Source organism: Acomys minous, assembly GCF_964271855.1.
Source record: "Acomys minous genome assembly, chromosome: 16".
Taxonomy (NCBI): Eukaryota; Metazoa; Chordata; class Mammalia; order Rodentia; family Muridae; genus Acomys; species Acomys minous.
The window spans coordinates 6,368,831-6,389,892 of NC_140498.1; the positions used below are offsets into that span (position 1 = coordinate 6,368,831).

Consider the following 21,062-nt stretch of genomic DNA (forward strand, 5'->3'; position numbering starts at 1 on the left):
AATTTATTATAAAGACCTAAGTAGCCTGGAGAGATGGCTCAGTCTGTAAAGCACTTGCTGCACAAGCATGAGACCCTGAGTTTGGGTCCTCAAGCACACACATAACAAGCTGGGCACGGCAGCATGGGTCTACAGTTCCAACCCAGGGACTCAGCACACACATAACAAGCTGGGCATGGCAGCATGTGTCTACAGTTCTAACCCGGGGACTCAGCACACACATAACAAGCTGGGCATGGCAGCGTGTGCATCTACAGTTCCAACCTGGGGACTCAGCGCACACATGACAAGTTAGGCACTGCAGCATGTGTCTACAGTTCTAACCCGGGGACTCAGCACACACATAGCAAGCTGGGCACGGCAGCGTGTGCATCTACAGTTCTAACCTGGGGACTCAGCACACACATAGCAAGCTGGGCACGGCAGTGTGTGCATCTACAGTTCTAACCCGGGGACTCAGCACACACATAGCAAGCTGGGCACGGCAGCCTGTGCATCTACAGTTCCAACCTGGGGACTCAGCGCACATATAACAAGCTGGGCACGGCAGTGTGTGCATCTACAGTTCCAACCTGGGGACTCAGCACACACATGACAAGCTGGGCACGGCAACGTGTGCATCTACAGTTCCAACCTGGGGACTCAGCACACATATACACATATAACAAGCTGGGCACGGCAGCCTGCATCTACAGTTCTAACACCGGGCACTCAAATACAGAAGGGTTTCTGGAGCTTGCTGGCCAGCAGGCTCAGTGAGGAATGCTATCTCTTGAAGAAGACAGTATATGTTGACCTGTGGCTTCCACATACACACATATCTGAATGCACAGATGCACATACACATTAAATTAAAAAATAAGGCTATGAACCTTGAGTAGTTGAGAAATGTTGCTTTAAAAATGCTTTATCAAAGTGGTTAGTATGGTTAGAATGTGTGGTTTTTATTTATTTATCAAGATAGAGTCTTGCCCTGTATGCCGAACATCAACTTGCAAATCTCCTAAGGGTTGGGACTGCAGTTGTGTAGCAGCGTATCCAGTTTAGAATCCCATCGATTCTGAAAAACACTGAAACATTTGTAGAGCACTGGCTATACAAATGGCATAGCTTAAATCTACGTTCGATTTTCTTAATATATTGAACTAGGCAGGGTTTTTTTTTTTTTTTCTCCTCATTAGGTATTAAGTATAGCTGTATAGTGTGTGATTGGTGCCCATTCTTGGGGAAACATTGTGCATGTGCCAGTTAAAGTAAAAGTATGATAACTTTGCAGGAACATAAACTTTAAAATGTCATGGGGTGTGTCTTTTAAGAGAAAATGGAGATTTAAAATCAGTGTGCTTTTCTTTTCCTAGCAGTATTTAAATGTATAAAACAAATACTTAAAAAAAAAAAACCCTGCCTTTGGTTGAGTGTGTGGTTTAAAGAACTGAATGTGGGGTTGGCATGTAGCTGATTTGGTAGAGTGTTGCCCAATGTGCAGAAAGCCCTGAGTTCTAGGCTAGGCACCATATAAACTGGGTGTAGTGCATGCTGAGACCCAGCACTGGGAGGTAGAGGCAGAAGGAACAGAAAATCTCAGCAGCATCCTCCACCACATCACACACACACACACACACACACACACACACACACACACAGATAGATAAAATTAAAACAACAACAACAATAGATCCTGACTGCAGACAGTGAAGCGTTCCAAATCCTATAGTTGCCTGCTTGTTTGAATACTGTGTCTTTGCATGAAAATGTGGTGTGTGTGTGTGTGTGTGTGTGTGTGTGTGTGTGTATGTGTAAGGATGTTTACAGGTGGAGATCAGAAATCAACTTAGAGATTGCCACTTTTTAAAAAAGATGCTTTCACTGGGACCTGGAGACCTTCAATTAATGTGGACTGCCTAGGAAGGAAGGCTCTATTTTGGCTCACAGTTCCAGGGTACAGTCCATTATGGCAGGGAAGTCAGGGTGACAGGAATGTGACCACATTGTGTTCACAGTTGTAAAGAAGAGGGTGGTGATGGAAGCTTATTTTCAGCTCACTTTCTCCTTTTTATACATACCTCCCAGAATCCTAGCCCAGGAATGGTACCCCACACACACAGCAGCATACACAGGAAGAGCAGGGCACCCTACCTTCTCTAACCCAGTAATCTTCCACGCAGGTCCAGATCTCAGCAAGTTGACAGCTGAGAGTAACCGTCAAACATGGCAACGCTTTACTATGCACTTTATCTCCAGCCCTGAACACCTCTTCTTTGCTGTTATTTAACATGACCTGGTATAAATACAGCATAGTAAATTAGTTCTCCCCTAAAGCACATTTTGAAACTCTCTTATGTACCTTTAAAAATGAGAGCAAACTTATAAGACTAAGGAAGAGATAATCTTTTAGAATACATATTTTCTCACTTTTTGTCTAATGTACCTTAGATGATATAGTGGGAGGAGTCGTAAGATCAGCTGAGCTGTGGCGACGCTGCAAAAGGACATCAGCCTGTAGTTAACCCTGCCCTAGATGGGCCTTTCAAAGGAGAAAACAGCCCACTTGCAGCTTGATTCTTCAGGAACAGCACATTTTCCCCACTGCTAGGGAAGAGGACAGAAGTGGTTAGGCACGAACCTTTAACACGTCTGTTGTTCTTTATTTTGCTCAAAATTGTTGAAACAATTTTTAAAAAGGATAAGTGTTGCTGCATGTATTTGTGTGCATGCACACATTTGAGGGAAGGGCGGGAGTTACACACACTAATAAATGGCATATTTATATATGTATTGAGTATGTGGCTTTACCAAGAAATGACATTATTAAGTGTCTTTTCTGATTGCATTCTATTTTTATAAGTATGGATATTTTGCCTGCATATATGTATGTTTATCATGGCCGTGCCTGGAGCCTGAAAGGCCAGAAGAGTATTGGATCTCCTGGGACTGGAGATGTACAGATGACTGTGAGCCATTGTGTGGGTTCTGGGATTTGAACCCAGGTCTCCTGGAAGAGCAGCCAGTGCTCGTAACCAAGGAGCCATCCCTCCAGCCCGTTTCTGATTGTCTGGCAGTTTCTTTAGGACCTGGCTTAGGTGCTTGTAAGGAAGAAGTAATCACTTTAGGGGATGTTAGAGGCCTCAGGACACCAGACTGTGCCTAGCAAAAGCCACAGTTGAGACATTCCGTTTGAAAAGCAGCGCTTGTTGTTGTCTGTCTTCTTACACCATAATGTTGGCACAGAAGACGGCTACAATGTCAAAAGGTGTGCAGAGTCTCCTCACCAGCAAGTCGGTGATCAGTTTTGTTGGGTGACTTCTACTTCAGCTCTGATACTGTTAGGAGATGAGCACCGACTGATTGCACAGCTTCATCGTATCTCCTGTCTTTACATGCCAGCCACAAGGCCATGGTTCAGGAAAACAGTTTTATTATAAACAACATTACAAGAGATACAGAGAAGAGGTCTAGAGCAAGTTAAGGAGAGGGAGCTTGGAGCTTTGGGTCACGCTTTGGTGGGGGGAGGGAGGGCGAGCAGGAAGGAATCTTGTCTTTGGGGAAATTAATGGGGACTCCATTGCATAGCCTTTGTTCATAGGCTAGATGGGGAAACCTGGCAAGGCTGTGGCCTCTCCAAGCAGCATTCACTCCTCCCCTCAGGTTATGAGCCAGAGCTCCTCTGGAATAAGGAAGATCCTGCAGCCTACTGTAGGATAAGAGTAGGTCAGAAATCTCATTTTTTTGGGTACTAGGGATTGAATTCAGTTCTCAAGCATGCTGAGCAGATGATATTTCCCTGAGTGGCATCCCCAGCAGCCAGAGAAATTCAGTGCCAAGACTGAGAAGTCTGGGAAGATTAGAGCATTAAACCCCTGGAGGTGAAGAGAAACTCTTTTTTCCATGGCCTGCCTCAGGGAGTTACCTGCCAAAAATTGTAGGTGGAAAACAAAATACATAGATCATAATTCCAAGGTGGTAGAATGTAGGGTGTGGGGTTGGTCTAGTTCATTGTTGGCTCCTTAGGTTCCTGGGAATACAAAGGGGCGGGCTTTGTGTAGGTTTAGCTGAAGAATACTTGGAAATGCAGGGAAGGCACTGCCAGTGTTGCTCATCCAAGGGAGTGAACAGGAAAAGTGACTATGGTAATGAAAGCCTGCTCTATCTTGGTTCTTGAGTAACATTTTTATCAGCTCACAACACTTCTGGGTCTTAGTGAGACTGATCGAAGCTGGTCCTTACTTAAAGTCACACAATTCTAAGTTGTTCCCCGGGGAACCATGCTACATTGAAACAATGTGGTATTCAGTTATGCAGGAGAAAAGAACTGGCATAGATGGGCTACAAAATCCCGAGTTAAACAAAAATGAGAAGAATTTGATGACTGATGTCTGAGTGATGTGGACAACCTGAAATTACTAAATTAGGGAAGATCCCTTTTGATAATGGCGAGAAATCAAAAGAAAAGAATCCACCAGGAGAGAAGTTTTATCGAAGTCACTCTGAGGTACAATGAAAACAGAAAGTTAGGACAAGTTTAGCTAAGTGGATTTTAGAGCTGTAGTGATGAGCTGTGCATGGCTGTCAGCAACACGCTAGAGTTTTGAAGTGGAAGTGAGAAGGTGCCAACAATAATACTCTCCATGCTTGTGCTAGAAGGATTTGTGCCCAGTCTGTGGTGTGAGCCAGTAAGAAACCTCTGATCTCTTTTAAAGTAGTAGTGTGGCTTTGTGATGCGTTTCCACAGCTGAATGTACACATTCAGTAGCCCCAGGACCCTAAGTGCTCAGATGAGAAAGATGTACAGTGTTATACTGCCCACCCAAAGGAAGGGGAGCAGGGAACTGCAAAACTCTAGACGGGCCAGTACACAGCCAAAGCTAGGCTTAACCACAGTTTCAATCCCAGAGGTTACTGGACATCATCTTAACTTAATATATAAAGAAGAGAACTAGAGCTTAAGTGAGATGACTTAAGTTCCAAGGAGGGCTTGCAATGCTGCTGTGATATTTCTGGTTTTGTTTTCCACTGTTTACCACTTGTCAAATACTGCTAAGCGTCTGCTTTTATATTTACTTATAGTATAATCAGAGTTTTAAACTACTACAGACCATCTCCCTACAGAACATTGTAGATTTCCAGTTATTACTAGTTAAGAGATCTCGAAACTGAGGGGAGAAATTAAGAAAGAAGGGAAAGCCTGGGATGAGACTGGGAGTAGAAATCCTCATGTAGGCTTACTTCCTGTGTGGCCTTATTAGCATTTGGTGCTGCAGAGTCTGGATGCTGCCTCTTTGGTTAGGGGAAAGCAGAGATTTACTTGTCTTGGGCCAGGAAAACAGAAGGAGTTCCTCTGCTTGGATGCAATAGAGAGACCGAAGTGGAGAGTCATAAAATTGAGTCCTAGAGAGTAGATGAGGATCTAAAGAATCGAGGAAAGGCTTGCAGTGATCAGTTACGATCAAAAGATTCACCAATACCCAGCACCGCTGAGATGGGAGACCGGCTAAATGAGCGGCGGAATAGAGTTTAGGAGATAGGAGAGGCTGCACATTGAACAAATGTGGGTGTTGGTAGGAACGTACATGCTCCACAGGGGAAGGTGTTGAGGGTGGGTCTCCTTGTCATTTCACTCTGGCTACACAAGATTTTTGAGTATTATGAGCCCCGTGAGCCACTGGGCACTAATTTTCTGACTTACCCAGGTCTTATCCATAGACACACGTGGGACATAAAATGATTTAACTAGAATAGTTCTTTTGAAAACCTATTTAATTGATGTTTTTGAAAAGTGATAGAAGCCTGGTGTGGTGGCGCATGCCTGTAACCCTAGCACTTGGGCGGCAGAGGCAGGCGGATCTCTGTGAGTTCGAGGCCAGCAGGTCTACAAAGCAAGTCCAGGACAGCCAAGGCTACACAGGTCTGGGGTGGGGGTGGGGGGTGTGTGATAGAATTAATAAGGAGATAGTGAAATACTGTGTTGTGGTTAATTGTCAGTGGCATATCTTTTCAGAGTGAGTAATAATTCATGGAAGTGAACAGATGAAAGCTCAGAATTCAGACAATTATCCATAATTAAATAAAACGAGCAAGTTTATAGCTTCAAACCTTCAATTGTGCAATTCTGGATTGATGGCAGAACTTAAAAAACCTTTAGGAATTTTTTTAGCATTCAGTTTCAGTTAGTTCTAATGTGGTACAGAAACAGTAGGTGATGGTTCACCATTTTCAGCCCCAGTTCCTTTACATACTAGCCAAACGTTCTCCCACTAAGCCATTCCTCAGCCCTCTTTCCAAAAATTATCACAGACTTTACTCTCTGTGTGTAAAACCCCGTACACATTTTAACTCCTGTTTTTACATCACCTTTTAAGTTTATTTATTTTTGTATCTTTTTTAGACAAGGTCTCACTATGTAGCTGTGGCTGGCTTGGAACTTGCTTTGCAGACCAGGCTGGACTCTTAATTCAGAGATGTGCCTGCATTTGCCTCTGCCTCACCAGTGCTAGGATTAAAGGCTTGCATCACTATTTTTTTTTTCTCCACCATTCACATTGCTATTTTGTTCTCTGGTTATCTCCCCTCCCCCCCTCCCCAGCAGCCATTTGCTTTGAAGAGAAAATTTGTTCTTTTCTTTTGTTTTCCAGTCTCTCTCTGCTGTGGTGGTTAGGGTCTCTCAGGGTTCTCCTCCAGGATCCTTCCTGGACTCCCTTTCCTCCTGACTTGTACCCTGCTCCTTTTGCCTGCTAGGAGGCTGTCTGGCTTTTAGATGCTCCAGCCAAGAGCATTGGTTTCCAGTTTCTGGTTTGCTTCCTGTATTGTGTTCCTGCTGCATAGTTGATAATATAGCATGTTACCCTGTTTGTAGAGTTTGACTCTTAAGTGCACTGCTGTCCAGGCTTCCTAGGACTTTGTTTCAATGGAGTTTCTATTTTTGTTTCCTTTTCGATTGTTATTTGGTAGATTAAATGGTCAGCAATGGGTTACTTAGTTGTGTGAAAGTAACTAAGTAACTGTATAAGCATTTTTTAGCTTTTATATATTGTAAATGTAAAAATGTAACTATCTTCTTAGAGTTTGAAAAGGATTTTGGCAACTGGATATGGTGGACTAGTTAAACAGCTCTGCCTTTAGATTTGGTCTTTCTTTTCTTTTCCTTTTTGAAAAAATATGTTTTGTTGGAATTTGTATAAACAACTTAGCCCCCTCCCATTTTTGTCTCTCAAAGCAGTAATATATTACAGATATAGGCAGCTTTCTAAGAGAATGACATGACTGACTCAGTTAGCTAGGGGGCAAAAGAATGTTTTACAAATCAGTGGACTCATTTTGATTTTTGAGACAGGTTCTTGCTATATGACTTCCGCTGGCTTCAAACTTGTCATCCCCTGCCTTGCCCTCCAGTGCTGAGGTTGCAGCTGCTTTACTTAAGTGACTTACTTTACTGTGCCGTTTGGCAAATAATGACCTCCAGATATAACCAGATCCCACGAGACCGGGGGATAGGCTCACAGGAAAATTCACAGGCTTTCATTCTGGGAGCTCTGAAGTCCCACTCTGCCATAGCGTTCCCAAGGACACCTTTTGTGGGGAGGATAAGGTCTCATGCCCTAGATAGGCTAGGTGGGCCTCAAACTAGAGGCAGCCCTTTCACCTCTGCCCTCCGGAGTGCTGAAACTACAAAGTGTATCATGACATCCAGCAAGGACACTCCTCCCAACTTCCCCGACACCTGCTAGAGAAGTACCTTTTCTTTGGTGATTTTACTCTTGTCACTTGAAGTTGGCAGATTGTCTAGAAAATGTTGCTTTATGTGTTTAAGTTTCATAGCTGGTAAATCACTAAAGTTTCTTAGTCATGAGTAATAATTAGCTTGGGCACTTCTAAATCAATAATTTTTGCTAGTTGTTGGTCTGATGTATTTTGATGCTAATTAATAAAAGGCCATCACACCTGGGAAGGGCAAATGAGATAGGTGTGGCTAAGGTTCCCAGGCATGGGGAGACAGAGAGAATCTTGGGAAGAAGAGAGACCAGAGGAGAAGAGAAGAGAGGAAGGCCGCCATGGGTTAGATGGAGGAGAAGCACATGGCTGGCATGGATGGAAACTTGGCCCAGATGAAGAACATTAGCAAGTATTTGAGATTATGGATGGGAGGTGGCTTGATAGAAATTATTAGAAGCAGATGGGTTGGGATTGGGACAGGGATCCCATACCTGGCCCACTATGGGAAGTAGTTTCGGGGATTAATATCTGCCCTGCCCCAGGTTAACTAAGGCTATTTTAAAATATAACAGGTGTGTATGTCTGATTGATTGCTATCGGGTTAGAAAATACTGTTGTAATAATAATTATAGGCCTAATAATAAACATTATTTGGCCTTACTGGTAAATTAACAACAACAGCTGGTAAAATAAATTACAATGTATTCTGAATGAATGAATTATTATTTTGGTTTTTTGAGACAGGGTTTCTCTGTGTGTAGCCTTGACTGTCCTTGACTCACTTTGTAGACCAGGCTAGCCTCAGACTCACAGAGATTCACCTTCCTCTGCCTCCCTGAGTGCTGGGATTACAGGTGTGCGCCACTGTCCCCAGTTTATATTCTGAATTTATAGGTCGGCAACATTCAAAAAATTGATGAAACTGCTTTAAAGCTTTTTATTGAATATATGGGAAAAATAATAATTAGTATGATATGAAATGATGTAAGCTTTGAGTGTAATGCAGTGTATCTGATAGAAGTGAGTTTTTACAGCAAGCCCTTGGTTGCCTTTGTCTGTATGGTGGGGTAAAGTGATTGAAAGTGTTCTTGCGTTAGTTTTGTTTATAATGTAATATAAAGATGCAATGTCATGTTCTGATTTGGTTTGTTTTATTTACAGCAAATGAACTGCAACTTATCTCTTTTACTTTAGGCTTTCAGATAAACTTCTGTGAAAAGGCACAAAGTAAGCTAAAATTTTGATATTCTGTTACTTTATTTTTCATATCCATCTTGGTATTGGGAATGTGTCCACTGTTGTTTCAACTAACAGACCATGGTGATTCTGCACTGAAAGAGCTTCCATTTTTCATTCTGTCCCTTCCCATCCTTTGTTACATTCTTGATTATAAGTTATTCTTTTTTTTTTTTTTTACTTGAAACTCAAATAGGAAAAAGATGTGTATAGACATTTAGATGCATATGGGCATAGAAAAAGAAGTATTTAGCTTTAACTGAAATTTAAATCACAAATTGAAAGTTCACCTTTAAGATTGTGGTATAGAAAGCCCATAACTGTATGCAAAGACTATGGTTTTATTTAAAAGTATTTAGCACATTTACTTTTTTGTTTGTTTGTTGGTTTGTTTAAAACAAATCTTGTTGCGGTTGTGTCTCATCCTCACACCCACCTCTGTTTTCTGTTTGGACATTAGTCTCCCCAGACTTCATGGGCTAGGCTTAGCTCAGCCATAGCTCTTTGGCCATGTAAGTGCTAATCTCTTGGTTTGAGTCCCAGCACCACAAACAAACAATTGTGTTAATTAATTACAAATGTTTGGATTCATAGAATATAGAATCGATTTTTTAAAATAAGAAGACAATTTTTATAAAACTACAACAAACTACATTTTGAATTTTACACATTATAAAATGCAGGGCTTTTTTTGTTTTTAAGTTTTATCTGAAGAAGACTACTCTGGTTTACAGGAAGACATTCCAAAATGAAATGATTTTTATTGTCTGCCTTGTGTCTGGGGAGGAATGATGACTACTTGATGTGTTTCGTTCTTAATAAATTAGTTTGTAGGAAAAGTTTAACCTGGAGAGTTAAAGCCTTTCTCTGTCTCTGTCTCTGTCTCTCTCTCTCTCTGAGACAGGGCTTCTCTGTGTAATATCCTTGGCTGTCCTGGAACTTGCTTTGTAGGCTAGTCTGATATCAAACTCACAGAGATCTGCCGGCCTCTGCTGCCCAAGTACTGGGATCAAAGGCATGCACTACCACGCCTGTCCAGAAAGCTTAGTTTTTATTGGCTGGACATTGTGGTGTTCTTTGTAATGCATTGAGCAAAAGTTTTATTTCTTGAATGGGTTACCTATGATGTGACTCTGTGGTACATGATAGCGGTAGCCACACTATACTAGGTTAAGTTTTTTAGTAGGTAGACCATTATCTTCCTTTTAGCTTAAGTACTAAGCCCAGAGTGTAAATGAATTCCTGCCTATAATGAACCTACAATTATATACATATGAAGTTGTAGGTTCTATTTTATGCTATCCTAATTCATAGTAATTTTTAGTTTTATATTTTGACATAGCATTTGCTTAGTGCCTTTAGTTCTGCTGTGTGTAAAAACAAGAGGCACATGGTTGTGTTTACTCTAGGCCAGCTGTTCTGTGGGGGCCTGAGTGGCCCCATCCTCTTCTGTTGCTGCAGCTCTGCCTTCTTTGCTGTTCATGCCTGACTCTAGTAAGAGAAGCTGAGGCCCAAAACCTAGGGGAGCTTAATAGAGTGTGTGTGGGGGGGCATATGCAGGCACACTTTCCGCACTTACCTTTCCATTCTGCTTCTTACTGTCTCTGCTTTCTCCTGGCTTTCCCCAACTCCCCCTTTGTTTTCTCTTCTCTTTATTTTCTGCCTTTTGAGATTCAACATCGTTATATTCATTTCTTCATGAGGTACATAGACACTAAGAACTGTACAGTAAGTGAGATTGCTGTATAGAAACGAATAAGAAGAGGATCTGCCTCTAGCAGGCTCAGCATAGTGGGCAGCATTGAGTCCCCACTCGTTATCAGTACTTGTCTACTGATGCTACGTGCAGGCTGCTTAGGAACTGAGGCCAGGGTGAGAATGGCTGCAGGAGCTCGTGTGTCCAGGACACCCTTATTCCTGCTGATGGCAGGAACAAACCTAAGGATGCTGTATGTCTCATAGTCACTGCTTGCTTGCTTCCTTTTTTCTTTCTTTCCTTTCTTTTTTCTTTTTCTTTCCTTTTAAAAAAAAATTTTTTTTTTAGATGAGGGTAGTGTCTCACTTTGTTGCTGAGGTTGACCTTGAACTTGGTGCTCAAATGGTCTTCCTGCCTCATCCTTGTGAGTAGTTGGGACTTCGGGTATGCTTCACTGCACCCCTTGCAGTTGCTACTTTTTGTTGAGAGCTGGAGGTTCAGGGATCCTGCTTTGGGCCTAATCTGCTTCAGAGTTGAGCAGAATTATTTGTGTTGACTGAATCTGGAGGACTCAGGACAAAAAGTGTACTTATCCGAGAGAGGCTTGAGAGTTGGAGAATTAGTAGGGATGGCTGTCTTCACCCAGTAGCATTTGCTTCTGTACAAATCATTATTTATATTTTAGGATCAGGATAAGCTTATTTATTAACACTTTTCCTTGAGCTTTTATAGAAAAAAAATGTAAAGTGCAGTTTTTGTTGTTTGCAGCAGTCTTCCAGTTTGCTTTAGAATGCAAACGCTGATTTTCCTAAAGTAGTCACCATTTCTTTAAAAATTAAGAATTTGAAATTGTCAATTGAAAAGTTGTTTGGCTCATATGTTTCCAGAAGTATCAAAGGATGTTTCAGAATTAGGGAAACTTGTATCTAATTCATTAATACTACATATATGTCATATAGTAGTTGTAGGAGAGGATGTAGCAAAGAGCAACTAGGCGTGTTTTGTTTTGTTTTTGTTTTTGTTTTGATTTTTTTTTTGTTTTTGTTTTTTGAAACAGGGTCTCTCTGTGTAGGCCTGGCTGTCCTGAATTCGCCTTTTAGACCAGGCTGGCCTCAAACTCCCAGAGATCCGCCTGCCTCTGCCTCCCCACCGCTGGGGTTAACGGCGTGCGCCACCATTTTAGAGGTGCAGGTGAAGCTGCAGTACCCAGGTCCCCACCACACCCAGGACTGCTCTAAGATAACCATGACTAATGGAAGCTCTGAGAGATTAATGTTCCCATTGTTTGACACACACAGTGTTTCTTCTTTATGTTTCTACATCACAGTTCCAATCAGTTTTTGTTGTTGCCTGTTCTACATTAGTGAAAGCTTATCCGAAATGTATATTTGTGTATTTATATGCACTGATGGCTTGAGATTCCACTTCTAATTTGGGGTCCAGAATTTGGAATAAAATTGAGTATTATTCACTTTGTACCTAATTTTTAAAAAATAAATTACAGTCTGTGCATGTCTGATTTTTAAATATTTAAGATAATATATTTATTTTAGATAATAAAAGTAAGTAATTTATTTATGAAAACTATGTTATATTTCTTCTCATACTGTTGGATCACTGAATTTTTCTGACTGTAAGATTACTTGCAAGAGAAATGCTTTTTCATTTGTGAGCACTGTAGACCTGCAGCTCCTGCATTTCTAAGACTGAACTTCAGTTAAAGCCTCTTGGTTAATCGTGCTACGACAACTACCTTTGCTCATATAAATATGCCTCTATATGACCAAGTTTAAATGTACCTATTGTCTTTAATAGATGGATTTCACAATGTGATTTGCTTGCTTTATAAAATCAGTCTATGGGAGTGAAGGCAAAAGTTAACTTGGAAACATGTTTTAGAGATTTTCTTTTCTTTTCTTTTCTTTTTTTTAAAAGACATCAAGTTTGTCTGAGGTCTACCAACCGGCTGACTTTGGGGTGGATAAGGGACAAGAGCAATTTCTATCAAAGGTCCCTGGATATAGGGTTTTCCTCAAAAAATATCTGAAATCCTGTGTTAATTACATCCAGAAGGAGGCTGTCCTAGTAATTCAGTTTTTATTTCAGTGCATTTATCAGCCCATAGCAGATTTCCTCATCTCTGAGGAAAATTTGGCAACATTATTTCTTTAGTTTTGGATTTTACACTTTTGTTGGCTTTAATTTTTTTCTTCTGTCTTTTAAGTGTTTTGCTTGGGATGCTCGCATAGCAATAGGATATTACTCCCACTCCCACTCCTATGTCTCCGTCCGTGACCCAGACTGACTTAGACTCCTTTTGTAGCTCAGGCTGGTCTTGAAGTTTGCAACCCTTTCAGCCTCCTGATGCTGGAATTGCAAACATGTTCTCTGACTCTTAGTTTACAACTAAACTGTTACCTAGAAAGCTCTGTGCTGCAGAGGTCACTGTCACCCTGTGGTATTAAGTGAAATTAGATTATGTTGGTAGTCATTTTTGGTGATGCTGCACATTAATATATTGGGGAAAAGTTTATGTGTGGAAGAGAGGCATTCTAGTGGCTGATTCTTCTTACTCTATTTTTTAAAATTATTTTTTGAGCCAGGATCTTACTATGTAGCTTAGGCTGGTTTGAACTCAAAGTTAGAATTGTCCTGTCTCAGCTTCCGAGTGCTGAGCTTGCAAGCATGCACTTTCACACTCTTAATTGTGAAACCTTTCATTTACAGTAATGATCTCTTACTGTTTTTAAATTGGTAGTAATAAAAAGACAATAGTAAAACTGGAGGGAGCATGTTTCCTGAGTATTTCCCAACATTGTCATAGTTTGCGGGCCTGATAAAGAGTGTTTGTAAAAGGTGTTGCTTTGGCTTTATTGGTGGGATATAGAGGATCAGGGAAAAGAAATAGTGGAGAGACTTAAAAAATAATTTCTTGTGAAAAAATTAAAAATAACAAAGAAACAAAAGCCCTCATTTTTTAAAAGTAAAGATTAAACAATTTTATGTTATGTATATGTAAATATACGTACTTGTCTGTCTGTACACCATATGTGCGCAGGAGCCTATAGGCCAGAAGAGGGCGCTGAAGCCCGTGGACCTGGAGTTACAGGTGCCTGTGAGCTGCCTGATGTGGGTAGGTACCGGTGCTGGCAACTGAAGCTTGTCCTGTGCAAAAGCAGTAAATGCTCTTAACTGCTGAGCTCTTTCTCCAGTCCTGGCTGATTAAATTTCTAAATCTTTTGTTTTTGTAGTAAAAGTCTTGCATAAAATTTTATCATTTGGAAATTACTGACCTCAGTTGAGATTTTCTTAGGAAACAAAATGGACACATTTACCACTTTTGGGTCTTAGAATAGTTTATTTAGATTGATATAGAAGATGAAGGTAGTTGACAAGAAAGTTTTGTAGAGCTGGCATATAAGCTATGGAGGCTGATGCCCAGTGTATTCATAATGTTGTCTGGGGACCATGGTAAAATGTCAGTGTACAGTCCTCCTTGGAACAAAGAGCACCAGAAATGTATTTGTGGTGTATAGGCAGCGTCAAGTCTATCTGTTCCCTCTGTAACATGCCACCACAGGAGATGTCACCTACTTATTTGTGTCTGTGGAAGTTGTTAGAACACAAACAGTCCCTAAAAATGATTTCTGTTGCTGGAAGGAAGAGTTCTAATGGCCATTGCACTTAAGGCTATGCTAGTTTTGAGGAAGGAAAGTGTATAAGTGGGTTCTTTCCCATTACAGAGTTTTCCTCCATGTGCCTGTTGGTATCACTGACAGCGAAGAGATGTCTGACAGAAGTGTGGCAGAGTGGATGAGAGTAGAAGCGATGGGAAGCTTCTAGAGGCCAGCCTTGGCTTCGTTCCTGGTCAAAGACACATTCAGGGTGGTGGTTTTCAAATTAGGTATTTGGTAAATGCCAGAATTCTCACTACCTAGTTTCTGAATGTTTTCCAAACTCAGACAAAAATATCCAAGGAGGTAGGCTGTACCACCAGAAACTTAGGCTGTCATCCTGGCATTGATCGGCTTACCAGGTGGGACTAGCCAGCAAGCGTGAACCAGAAGTGAGGACTAAGGTAGACAAGCATATCTCCTCTTTAGAGAGGCCCTTACTACAGCCTCTGCAGGACTGAGGCCCATCTGTAACTGTGGCTGAGTGCTGGGCACTTTAAAGCTGAAATAAATCTGGAACTTCCTTTGAAGAACAATATATTTTTAGAAAGTAAACATGTATACACAAGGCAGAAGGAGTAGATGACGTGATGACTTGAGACAGGGTCTCACCCCGCTGGCCTGCTCGTTACACAAGGGTTCTGTCCCCTAATTAAAAAAAGCTTCTAGTTGCTAAATCTAATAAATAATCACATTAAGTGAAAAGACGCTGGGACACGGTGAGCAGTGCAGACTAGCTTCTGTTTTGTTTTGTTTTGTTTTTCCAAGACAAGGTTTCTCTGTGTGGCCTTAGCTGTCCTGGATTCACTTTGTAGACCAGGATGGCCTTGAACTCACAGCAATCTGCCTACCTCTGCCTCCCTGGGTGCTGGGATTAAAGGCGTGTGCCATCATACCTCGTTAGATTAGCTTTTTAATTCTTCTTGTATTATTTTATCTTTTACCTAGTGTCCAGCAGATGTCATTCACTGTTTGGCAGTAACACTGTCAGCCATTTCTTTCTGAATACTTTGATTAATATGCTGGCTTTGAAGTATAAAGTATGTACTCCCGCCCCCCTCACCCCCAAGTTCTAAAACTGGCTTAATCTTGTTTTTCCTTCTTGGGTCCTGAGGGTATGTGTAACAAAAAAGAAACATGCCAGTCAGGATTTGCCTTTGTACTACATGCACATGAAGCAGGTAGGGTGTACGTCCTCTTAGAGTGCCATTTACTCCTGCTATTCTCAGTAGAGCCTAACCTTTTAAAAAACATCAATTCACAGAATACATTTATGGGCAACAAATAGTGCTTATTTATGTCCACCAAGAAATTAAAGTCTTATTTAGATATTGATATTTTTGAACTTGGAAGATATAGTGAATTGAATAAGCAGGGCCCCTACAGGCCCTCTGTTTGCATGCTTAGTCACCAGGAAGTGATACTAATTGAGAAGGATTAAGACCTGTGGCCTTGGCCCAGTGTGTGTGTGTGTGTGTGTGTGTGTGTGTGTGTGTGTGTCGCCGTGTCCCTATCTCTGTTCTCTCTCTCTCTGATCAGGGTGTAACTCTCATTTACTGCCCCAGCACCATGTGTTCTGCCATATACTCCATAATAATGATAACAGCTTAAACCTCTGAAACTGCAAGCAAGCCCCCAGTGCTTGCTTTCTTTTGTAAGCATTGCCTTGGCCAGTGTCCTTCACAGCAATAAAACAGTGACTAAGACAGGAGGCATTTAATTCAGGCCAGAAGAAGCTATTTGTATTGTGGAAGGAGGTAGAACAGGGCTGTGGTAACTGTTTTGCACATACACAATACTAAGTCTGTGTGGTGAACCCGCTTCTCTTGTTTGCCTTGGTAATAACTCAGTTGGATTTTACCTTAAATTGGACTGTGCTTTAGTTCCTTGAGAAAATGGGTGCTTTTATTGTGAAATTGTCTGCATCTTAAAGCTTGCTTTCTCCTAGTCTGTTTGCTAATGAAGTTCTTATAGAATCGGGAAGTCCAGAATTAATTACTTAATGTCTGGTGGAAACCCTTATGGTAATTGGGCAAAGAAAGAAAGTAGATCTCATTTGTGTTTGGACAAGAATCTGACTTTGTTATATGATTTATAATATTGTCCTAAGCAAACTTCCTAAGGAGGAAGAGTCAGAGTTGGTGGTTTTGGTGGCTTCTCAGCTGATGTGCACCATACATCAGTGGGTCCTATAGAAAGCATATGGAGGCTAAAGGACTTGCTCCTCCTACCTGTTGTTCTGGGAATTGAACTGTTACCAGGCTTGGTAGCAAATGCCTCTCTTGTTGACCCCAATTTTTTTTAAAGTGGTGTTTCTTTCTTGACAACAACGTAATATTCCAGTTATGGATGTGTCACAGTTTTTATAAGTAATGCAGTGTGACTATCACTGCTTTGAACAACTTGTTTACAAACTTTTTTAGTGTTCTTTGCACAAACTTGTAGAAATGAAGTGATTAGTTCAGGATATTTTGAGTTGTTTCTACATGTTGCCTTTTGAAACCTAACCCAGTTTACAGTCACGGTGACTTGTGCTGGAGGTTGTGATGTCCAGCACAAGAACAAGTGTCCAGACAGGGAAGGAAATGAATGTTTGTACTCCCAGCAGATGGCACTCGTACGGTGGCAAAGGGACGCATGCCTCACATAGTGGCAGATTGGACAAGTTTAAAGAGGATACCTACTGCTGCATTCCTTTGCTAATATTGACACCAAGATCTGTTTATTCATGGTGGGATTAGAGATTTTAATTTTTGTTTTTCTTATTGCCGTGACTAAAAAGGGAGGAAAGGTTGGTTTTTGGCTCATAGTCTCAGATGGTTCAGTCTGTGATGGGTTGGCCCCTTGCTTTTGGACAGGCAGGTATCATGACAGTGGGAACATGTGGGAGGGGAAATTCTTCACACCTTTTCAGGACAGCAGAAGAGAGAAGGCATTCAGCGTGTATTCATTTAGAGAGTCTCTTGGGTGGACAGCATGCCTGGATCTCGGATCCCTGTGGGTTGAGGCACTGCACTTAGACTCAGGCTAGTGCAAATGCTTTGGTTTGAAAGTAATGACAACCCTTCTGCTTTGTTCTCTGGTCAAAACCACACATGCGCATAAAGGCAGTGAAGACCTTGACTCTAATAGATATTAACCATCATTTTCCCACTTTTTAAAATCAATGGTGTTGAAGATATATAGGTTTGCTGATATTTTATAGATTGTAAATGGCATTTAGTCTTACAAGATGGAATTTATGCTGTCCAGTTCTGACCATATCAATAATAGAATTTTGATGCTGTGAGAAAAAATAAGCCTGTTAGATTGAGTTGGAGGGCATTGAGATACCAGCAAGTAAAACAATATAATTTGAATCCAATAAATGCTTATGAATATTCCTTTGTTTTAGGTATTTATCATGTATAGTATATTTGCAGATTTTAGAAGTAAATCAGGACAGTTAGTTAAAAATCGAGAGAGTTTTTAGTTGAATCACAGGAACAAACTCTTGAGGATCAGAGGGAGGCAAGGTGGACCAGTGTGAGCATAGTCTCTCTGAGGAAAACCTTGATGGTGGTGATATATGTGTATGTCTGTGCAGGTGCACACCCAGGTATCCATTCGCAGAGGCTGGAGTCAAATGTGTCCCTATTTGCTCTTTACCTCAGTTTCTGAGACAGGATTTCTTATTGAACCTGGAATTCAGTGCCTGGCTAAACCAGTGCACCCAGGAATCCTGGGGTTCTATGATGGCACCTCTGCACTTGGCTTTTGTGTGACTTCATGCTTGTACAGTAAGCACTTTACCCATTGAGCCAGTTTGGATGATTTTGAAACTGTACATGATGCTGATTCTCAATGAATCATGAGGAAAAGAGTATTTTCCTCATCTGAATGAGAGCTGTTTTCAGTTGCCTGGATTCCCATCACTGTAGCTTCAGTACACAAGAAGGAGATTATCAGCTCCTGCATTGGGGTCTTTGAGGGAGACTCAAACTGCAAGGGATGTGAAGTTAGTTGTGAACGTGGTCTTAAAGGCTGTGTTGCTTGAGCAGTTAATATAGGGAGAGTGCGCAGGGTTCCTTGTCCTCGTCTTTGAGCTAAGGAGAGCTGCACACACTTCCCTTTACCTTCAGGATTCTCCTAGTTGCTCAGATTTACAGGGAAGGACATTTCTATGTCTCTGTGGTTCCACTTGGGTAAATCTTGGTCTTCAGAATCAATGGAGCTTTTAAAATGTGTTCTTCATTCTTTGAGAATTTCACATATCTACATAATACACTGAATGTGTTTTAATCATACCCATGCTCTCCCTCCCTGATTGCTCCTGCATCTCCAATTTTCAGATTCATGATTCTTTGTGACCTTGATGGCTCTATACTCCCCAGTGCCTTTTTTATGCGAACTTTGAGGAGAACACTGTGTGCAGTGAAGTGAAAGCTCGTATTAGATAGTGTGGGTGTTTTGGTGTTCTGTTCAGACAGATTGGACAGCAAAACTCTGAGGGTGGTGCCAGAGGGTGCGCCCCTTAGTCCTGGGTCTGGGCCTGCCAAACTGCCTAGGCCAGCTGGTGGGCCAGGCGTGAATTTAATTTTTCTACTATTAACAAGTGTTCTCACATCCTACAAGTCCTGAGGAGAAAAAAGTTAGGAAGGCAAGGGTGGTGCCTAGAGCAAGTCTTTGGAAGGACAGACACTAGCCTCTGTATGCAGCATCCAGTGCACCGTGTATTCCATTTCTACTTCAGTTACCTGAGCAGCTGACACGGAGTTATCTGGGCTGTGTGTATGGCATCTGTTCCCCACTCAGCAAGCATGGGAGTCACCGGGAAACATTTTCTTCTCTTGACACTGATCTTTTCATAGAAAACTCTTACTGTGTAAGTGTAATATGGTTCCTGGTTTCTGCTGTCATATTTAAGGGAAGCTCTCTTTTTCTCCATTGGCTTGTTACTAACTTGGCCATGACGACACCCCCAAAAGAGTGCTGTTACAAACACACGGTTTTTATCCATTATGTTTAATGGCAATTGGTCTCTTTCAAACTAAAATCTCCTTAGACTTTTAAAAAATGAAATGCATTTAATTTTACTTTATGTGCATTCATGTTTTGTCTCTGTATGAGGGTATTGGATCCTCTGGAACTGGGGTTACAGTGAGTGGTGAGGTGACGTGTGGGTGCTGGAAATGGACTGGGTCCTCTGGAAGATCTGCCGGTGCTCTTAATTGCTAAGCCATCTCGCCAGCCCTCCATGGGCTTTTCATAGTACCTGTTCTTTTCTGCTAGTGAAACATCATTTCAAGTTTAGTTTTTAAAATTTCTTCACTTGTTTTGTTTTTAATTTAAAAATACGCATAGTAGTATCTTGTGCATTTTTATTTCTTGTGATTACAAATATCTGAGGCTATGGCTCAGTGTCAGAGGGTGTGCTTCGTGTGAAGGAAGTGTCAGGTTCCATCTCCTGCATCCACCCGCCAACAGGAAATCCCTGAGCACATACATTGCGGCAGTATACGATCCCCTGGATCTTTTGGGACACTTGAAGGAGTCAGCATGGGTAGGGAGGGGAGGAGATGCTTTGAAGGAAAGGCTACTCAGCCTGTGTATGTTTGGAAGGAGCAACTCAGGTCTGAAAGGCTGCTTCTTCCATGTCTCAGTCTCACCTGCCTTTAGGGCATTCCTTTTCCTCCTCAAGACTAATTAGTTTCAAGTTCATCCTCAACTGATCATTTGCAAGGTTAGGGTGTCTACCTGAGAGCTAGCAGGATAACTGACTCTTATCTCGCCTCCTTGTAGTTGAGACATTTGTGACTGGAGAGACTGAAAACTTAGAATTATTTCATGTATTTGTTAGTGAATGGTTGGAATATATTCTTGTTTGCAGACCGAGTATAGAACATGTTTAAATCTAACATAGAAATCACATTGTGTTAAACTATGTAGATTTGTTTATGAAGTAAATTGCCTTTAAAATCCCTCTTCCCCAGTTTGATTACTGCTCAAAAGGAACTCCTCTTCCTTGTGTGCAATAAATATTTTTATTGTTAAGAAAAAGCTCAAGTGAGCTTTCATTGTAGCAGCATGCCTCAGTATCCCCTGCAGAGCTTGCCTATTACTGCCCCTAACCCACAAGCTGAGAACATTGGTTGGTTAGCGTTCTGCCTTTGCATAGCTTCTGCAGCAGTTCTGTGTTCTGTCTTTGACTCATGTTTGGTCTGTCTTTTGTCAGATTTTCTTCGTGTGGAGCAATCATGCATGATATGTGTGCTAGATGGTTTTACACACAACATGTAACTTACAAATGGTGATCAGCTTTTGGCATAGTGACTTTGTTGCTTTTGAGCTCATTAAGATACAGGCTATTCTTTAATCTCTGTTATCCTTGCTATATAAGAAAAAAAATCATAGGGTCACCATTCAGCCACACACTCTGGCCCTAAATTAGTCATATACATCTTATGTGCAAAATACATTTATATTACCCCAGCATACCCAGAGTGTCACATTACAGCATCAACTCAGTCAAGTTAGTGGTGACACTCAGTGTGTTGTCCATCCCTGGATCAATAATCTGTATTTGTGGACCTATGGGACAAATGACCTGACTGCACAGTTCAGTGGTCAGAGAGTGACTCGAGAATATTCCCATTCACGGAAGGAAAAGTGGAAGGAGCTGTTTAGAGCCCAGCACAGTGAGTCCCATAGGGCTTTCGAGAATCACAAGGACAGATTTTCAAGAAGAAAGGAGCATTTAATTTAAAAAT

The 21,062-nt window shown here is 41.4% G+C and overlaps 1 protein-coding gene across 3 annotated transcripts in view; it reads left to right on the forward strand.

Moving 5' to 3' along the window:
- The window catches only part of MAP2K4 (mitogen-activated protein kinase kinase 4), a 94,656-nt gene that overhangs the window by 4,670 nt on the left and 68,924 nt on the right, over window positions 1-21,062 (forward strand). The window contains exon 2 of one of the 3 annotated variants that reach the window (XM_084761349.1): window positions 8,869-8,934. The exons of 1 other annotated variant lie outside the window; for it this stretch is intronic. In XM_084761349.1, the coding sequence (XP_084617475.1) occupies window positions 8,869-8,934 (66 nt within the window). The remainder of the gene's footprint in view (window positions 1-8,868; window positions 8,935-21,062) is intronic. One more of the 3 variants, XM_084761350.1, reaches the window with a different exon arrangement.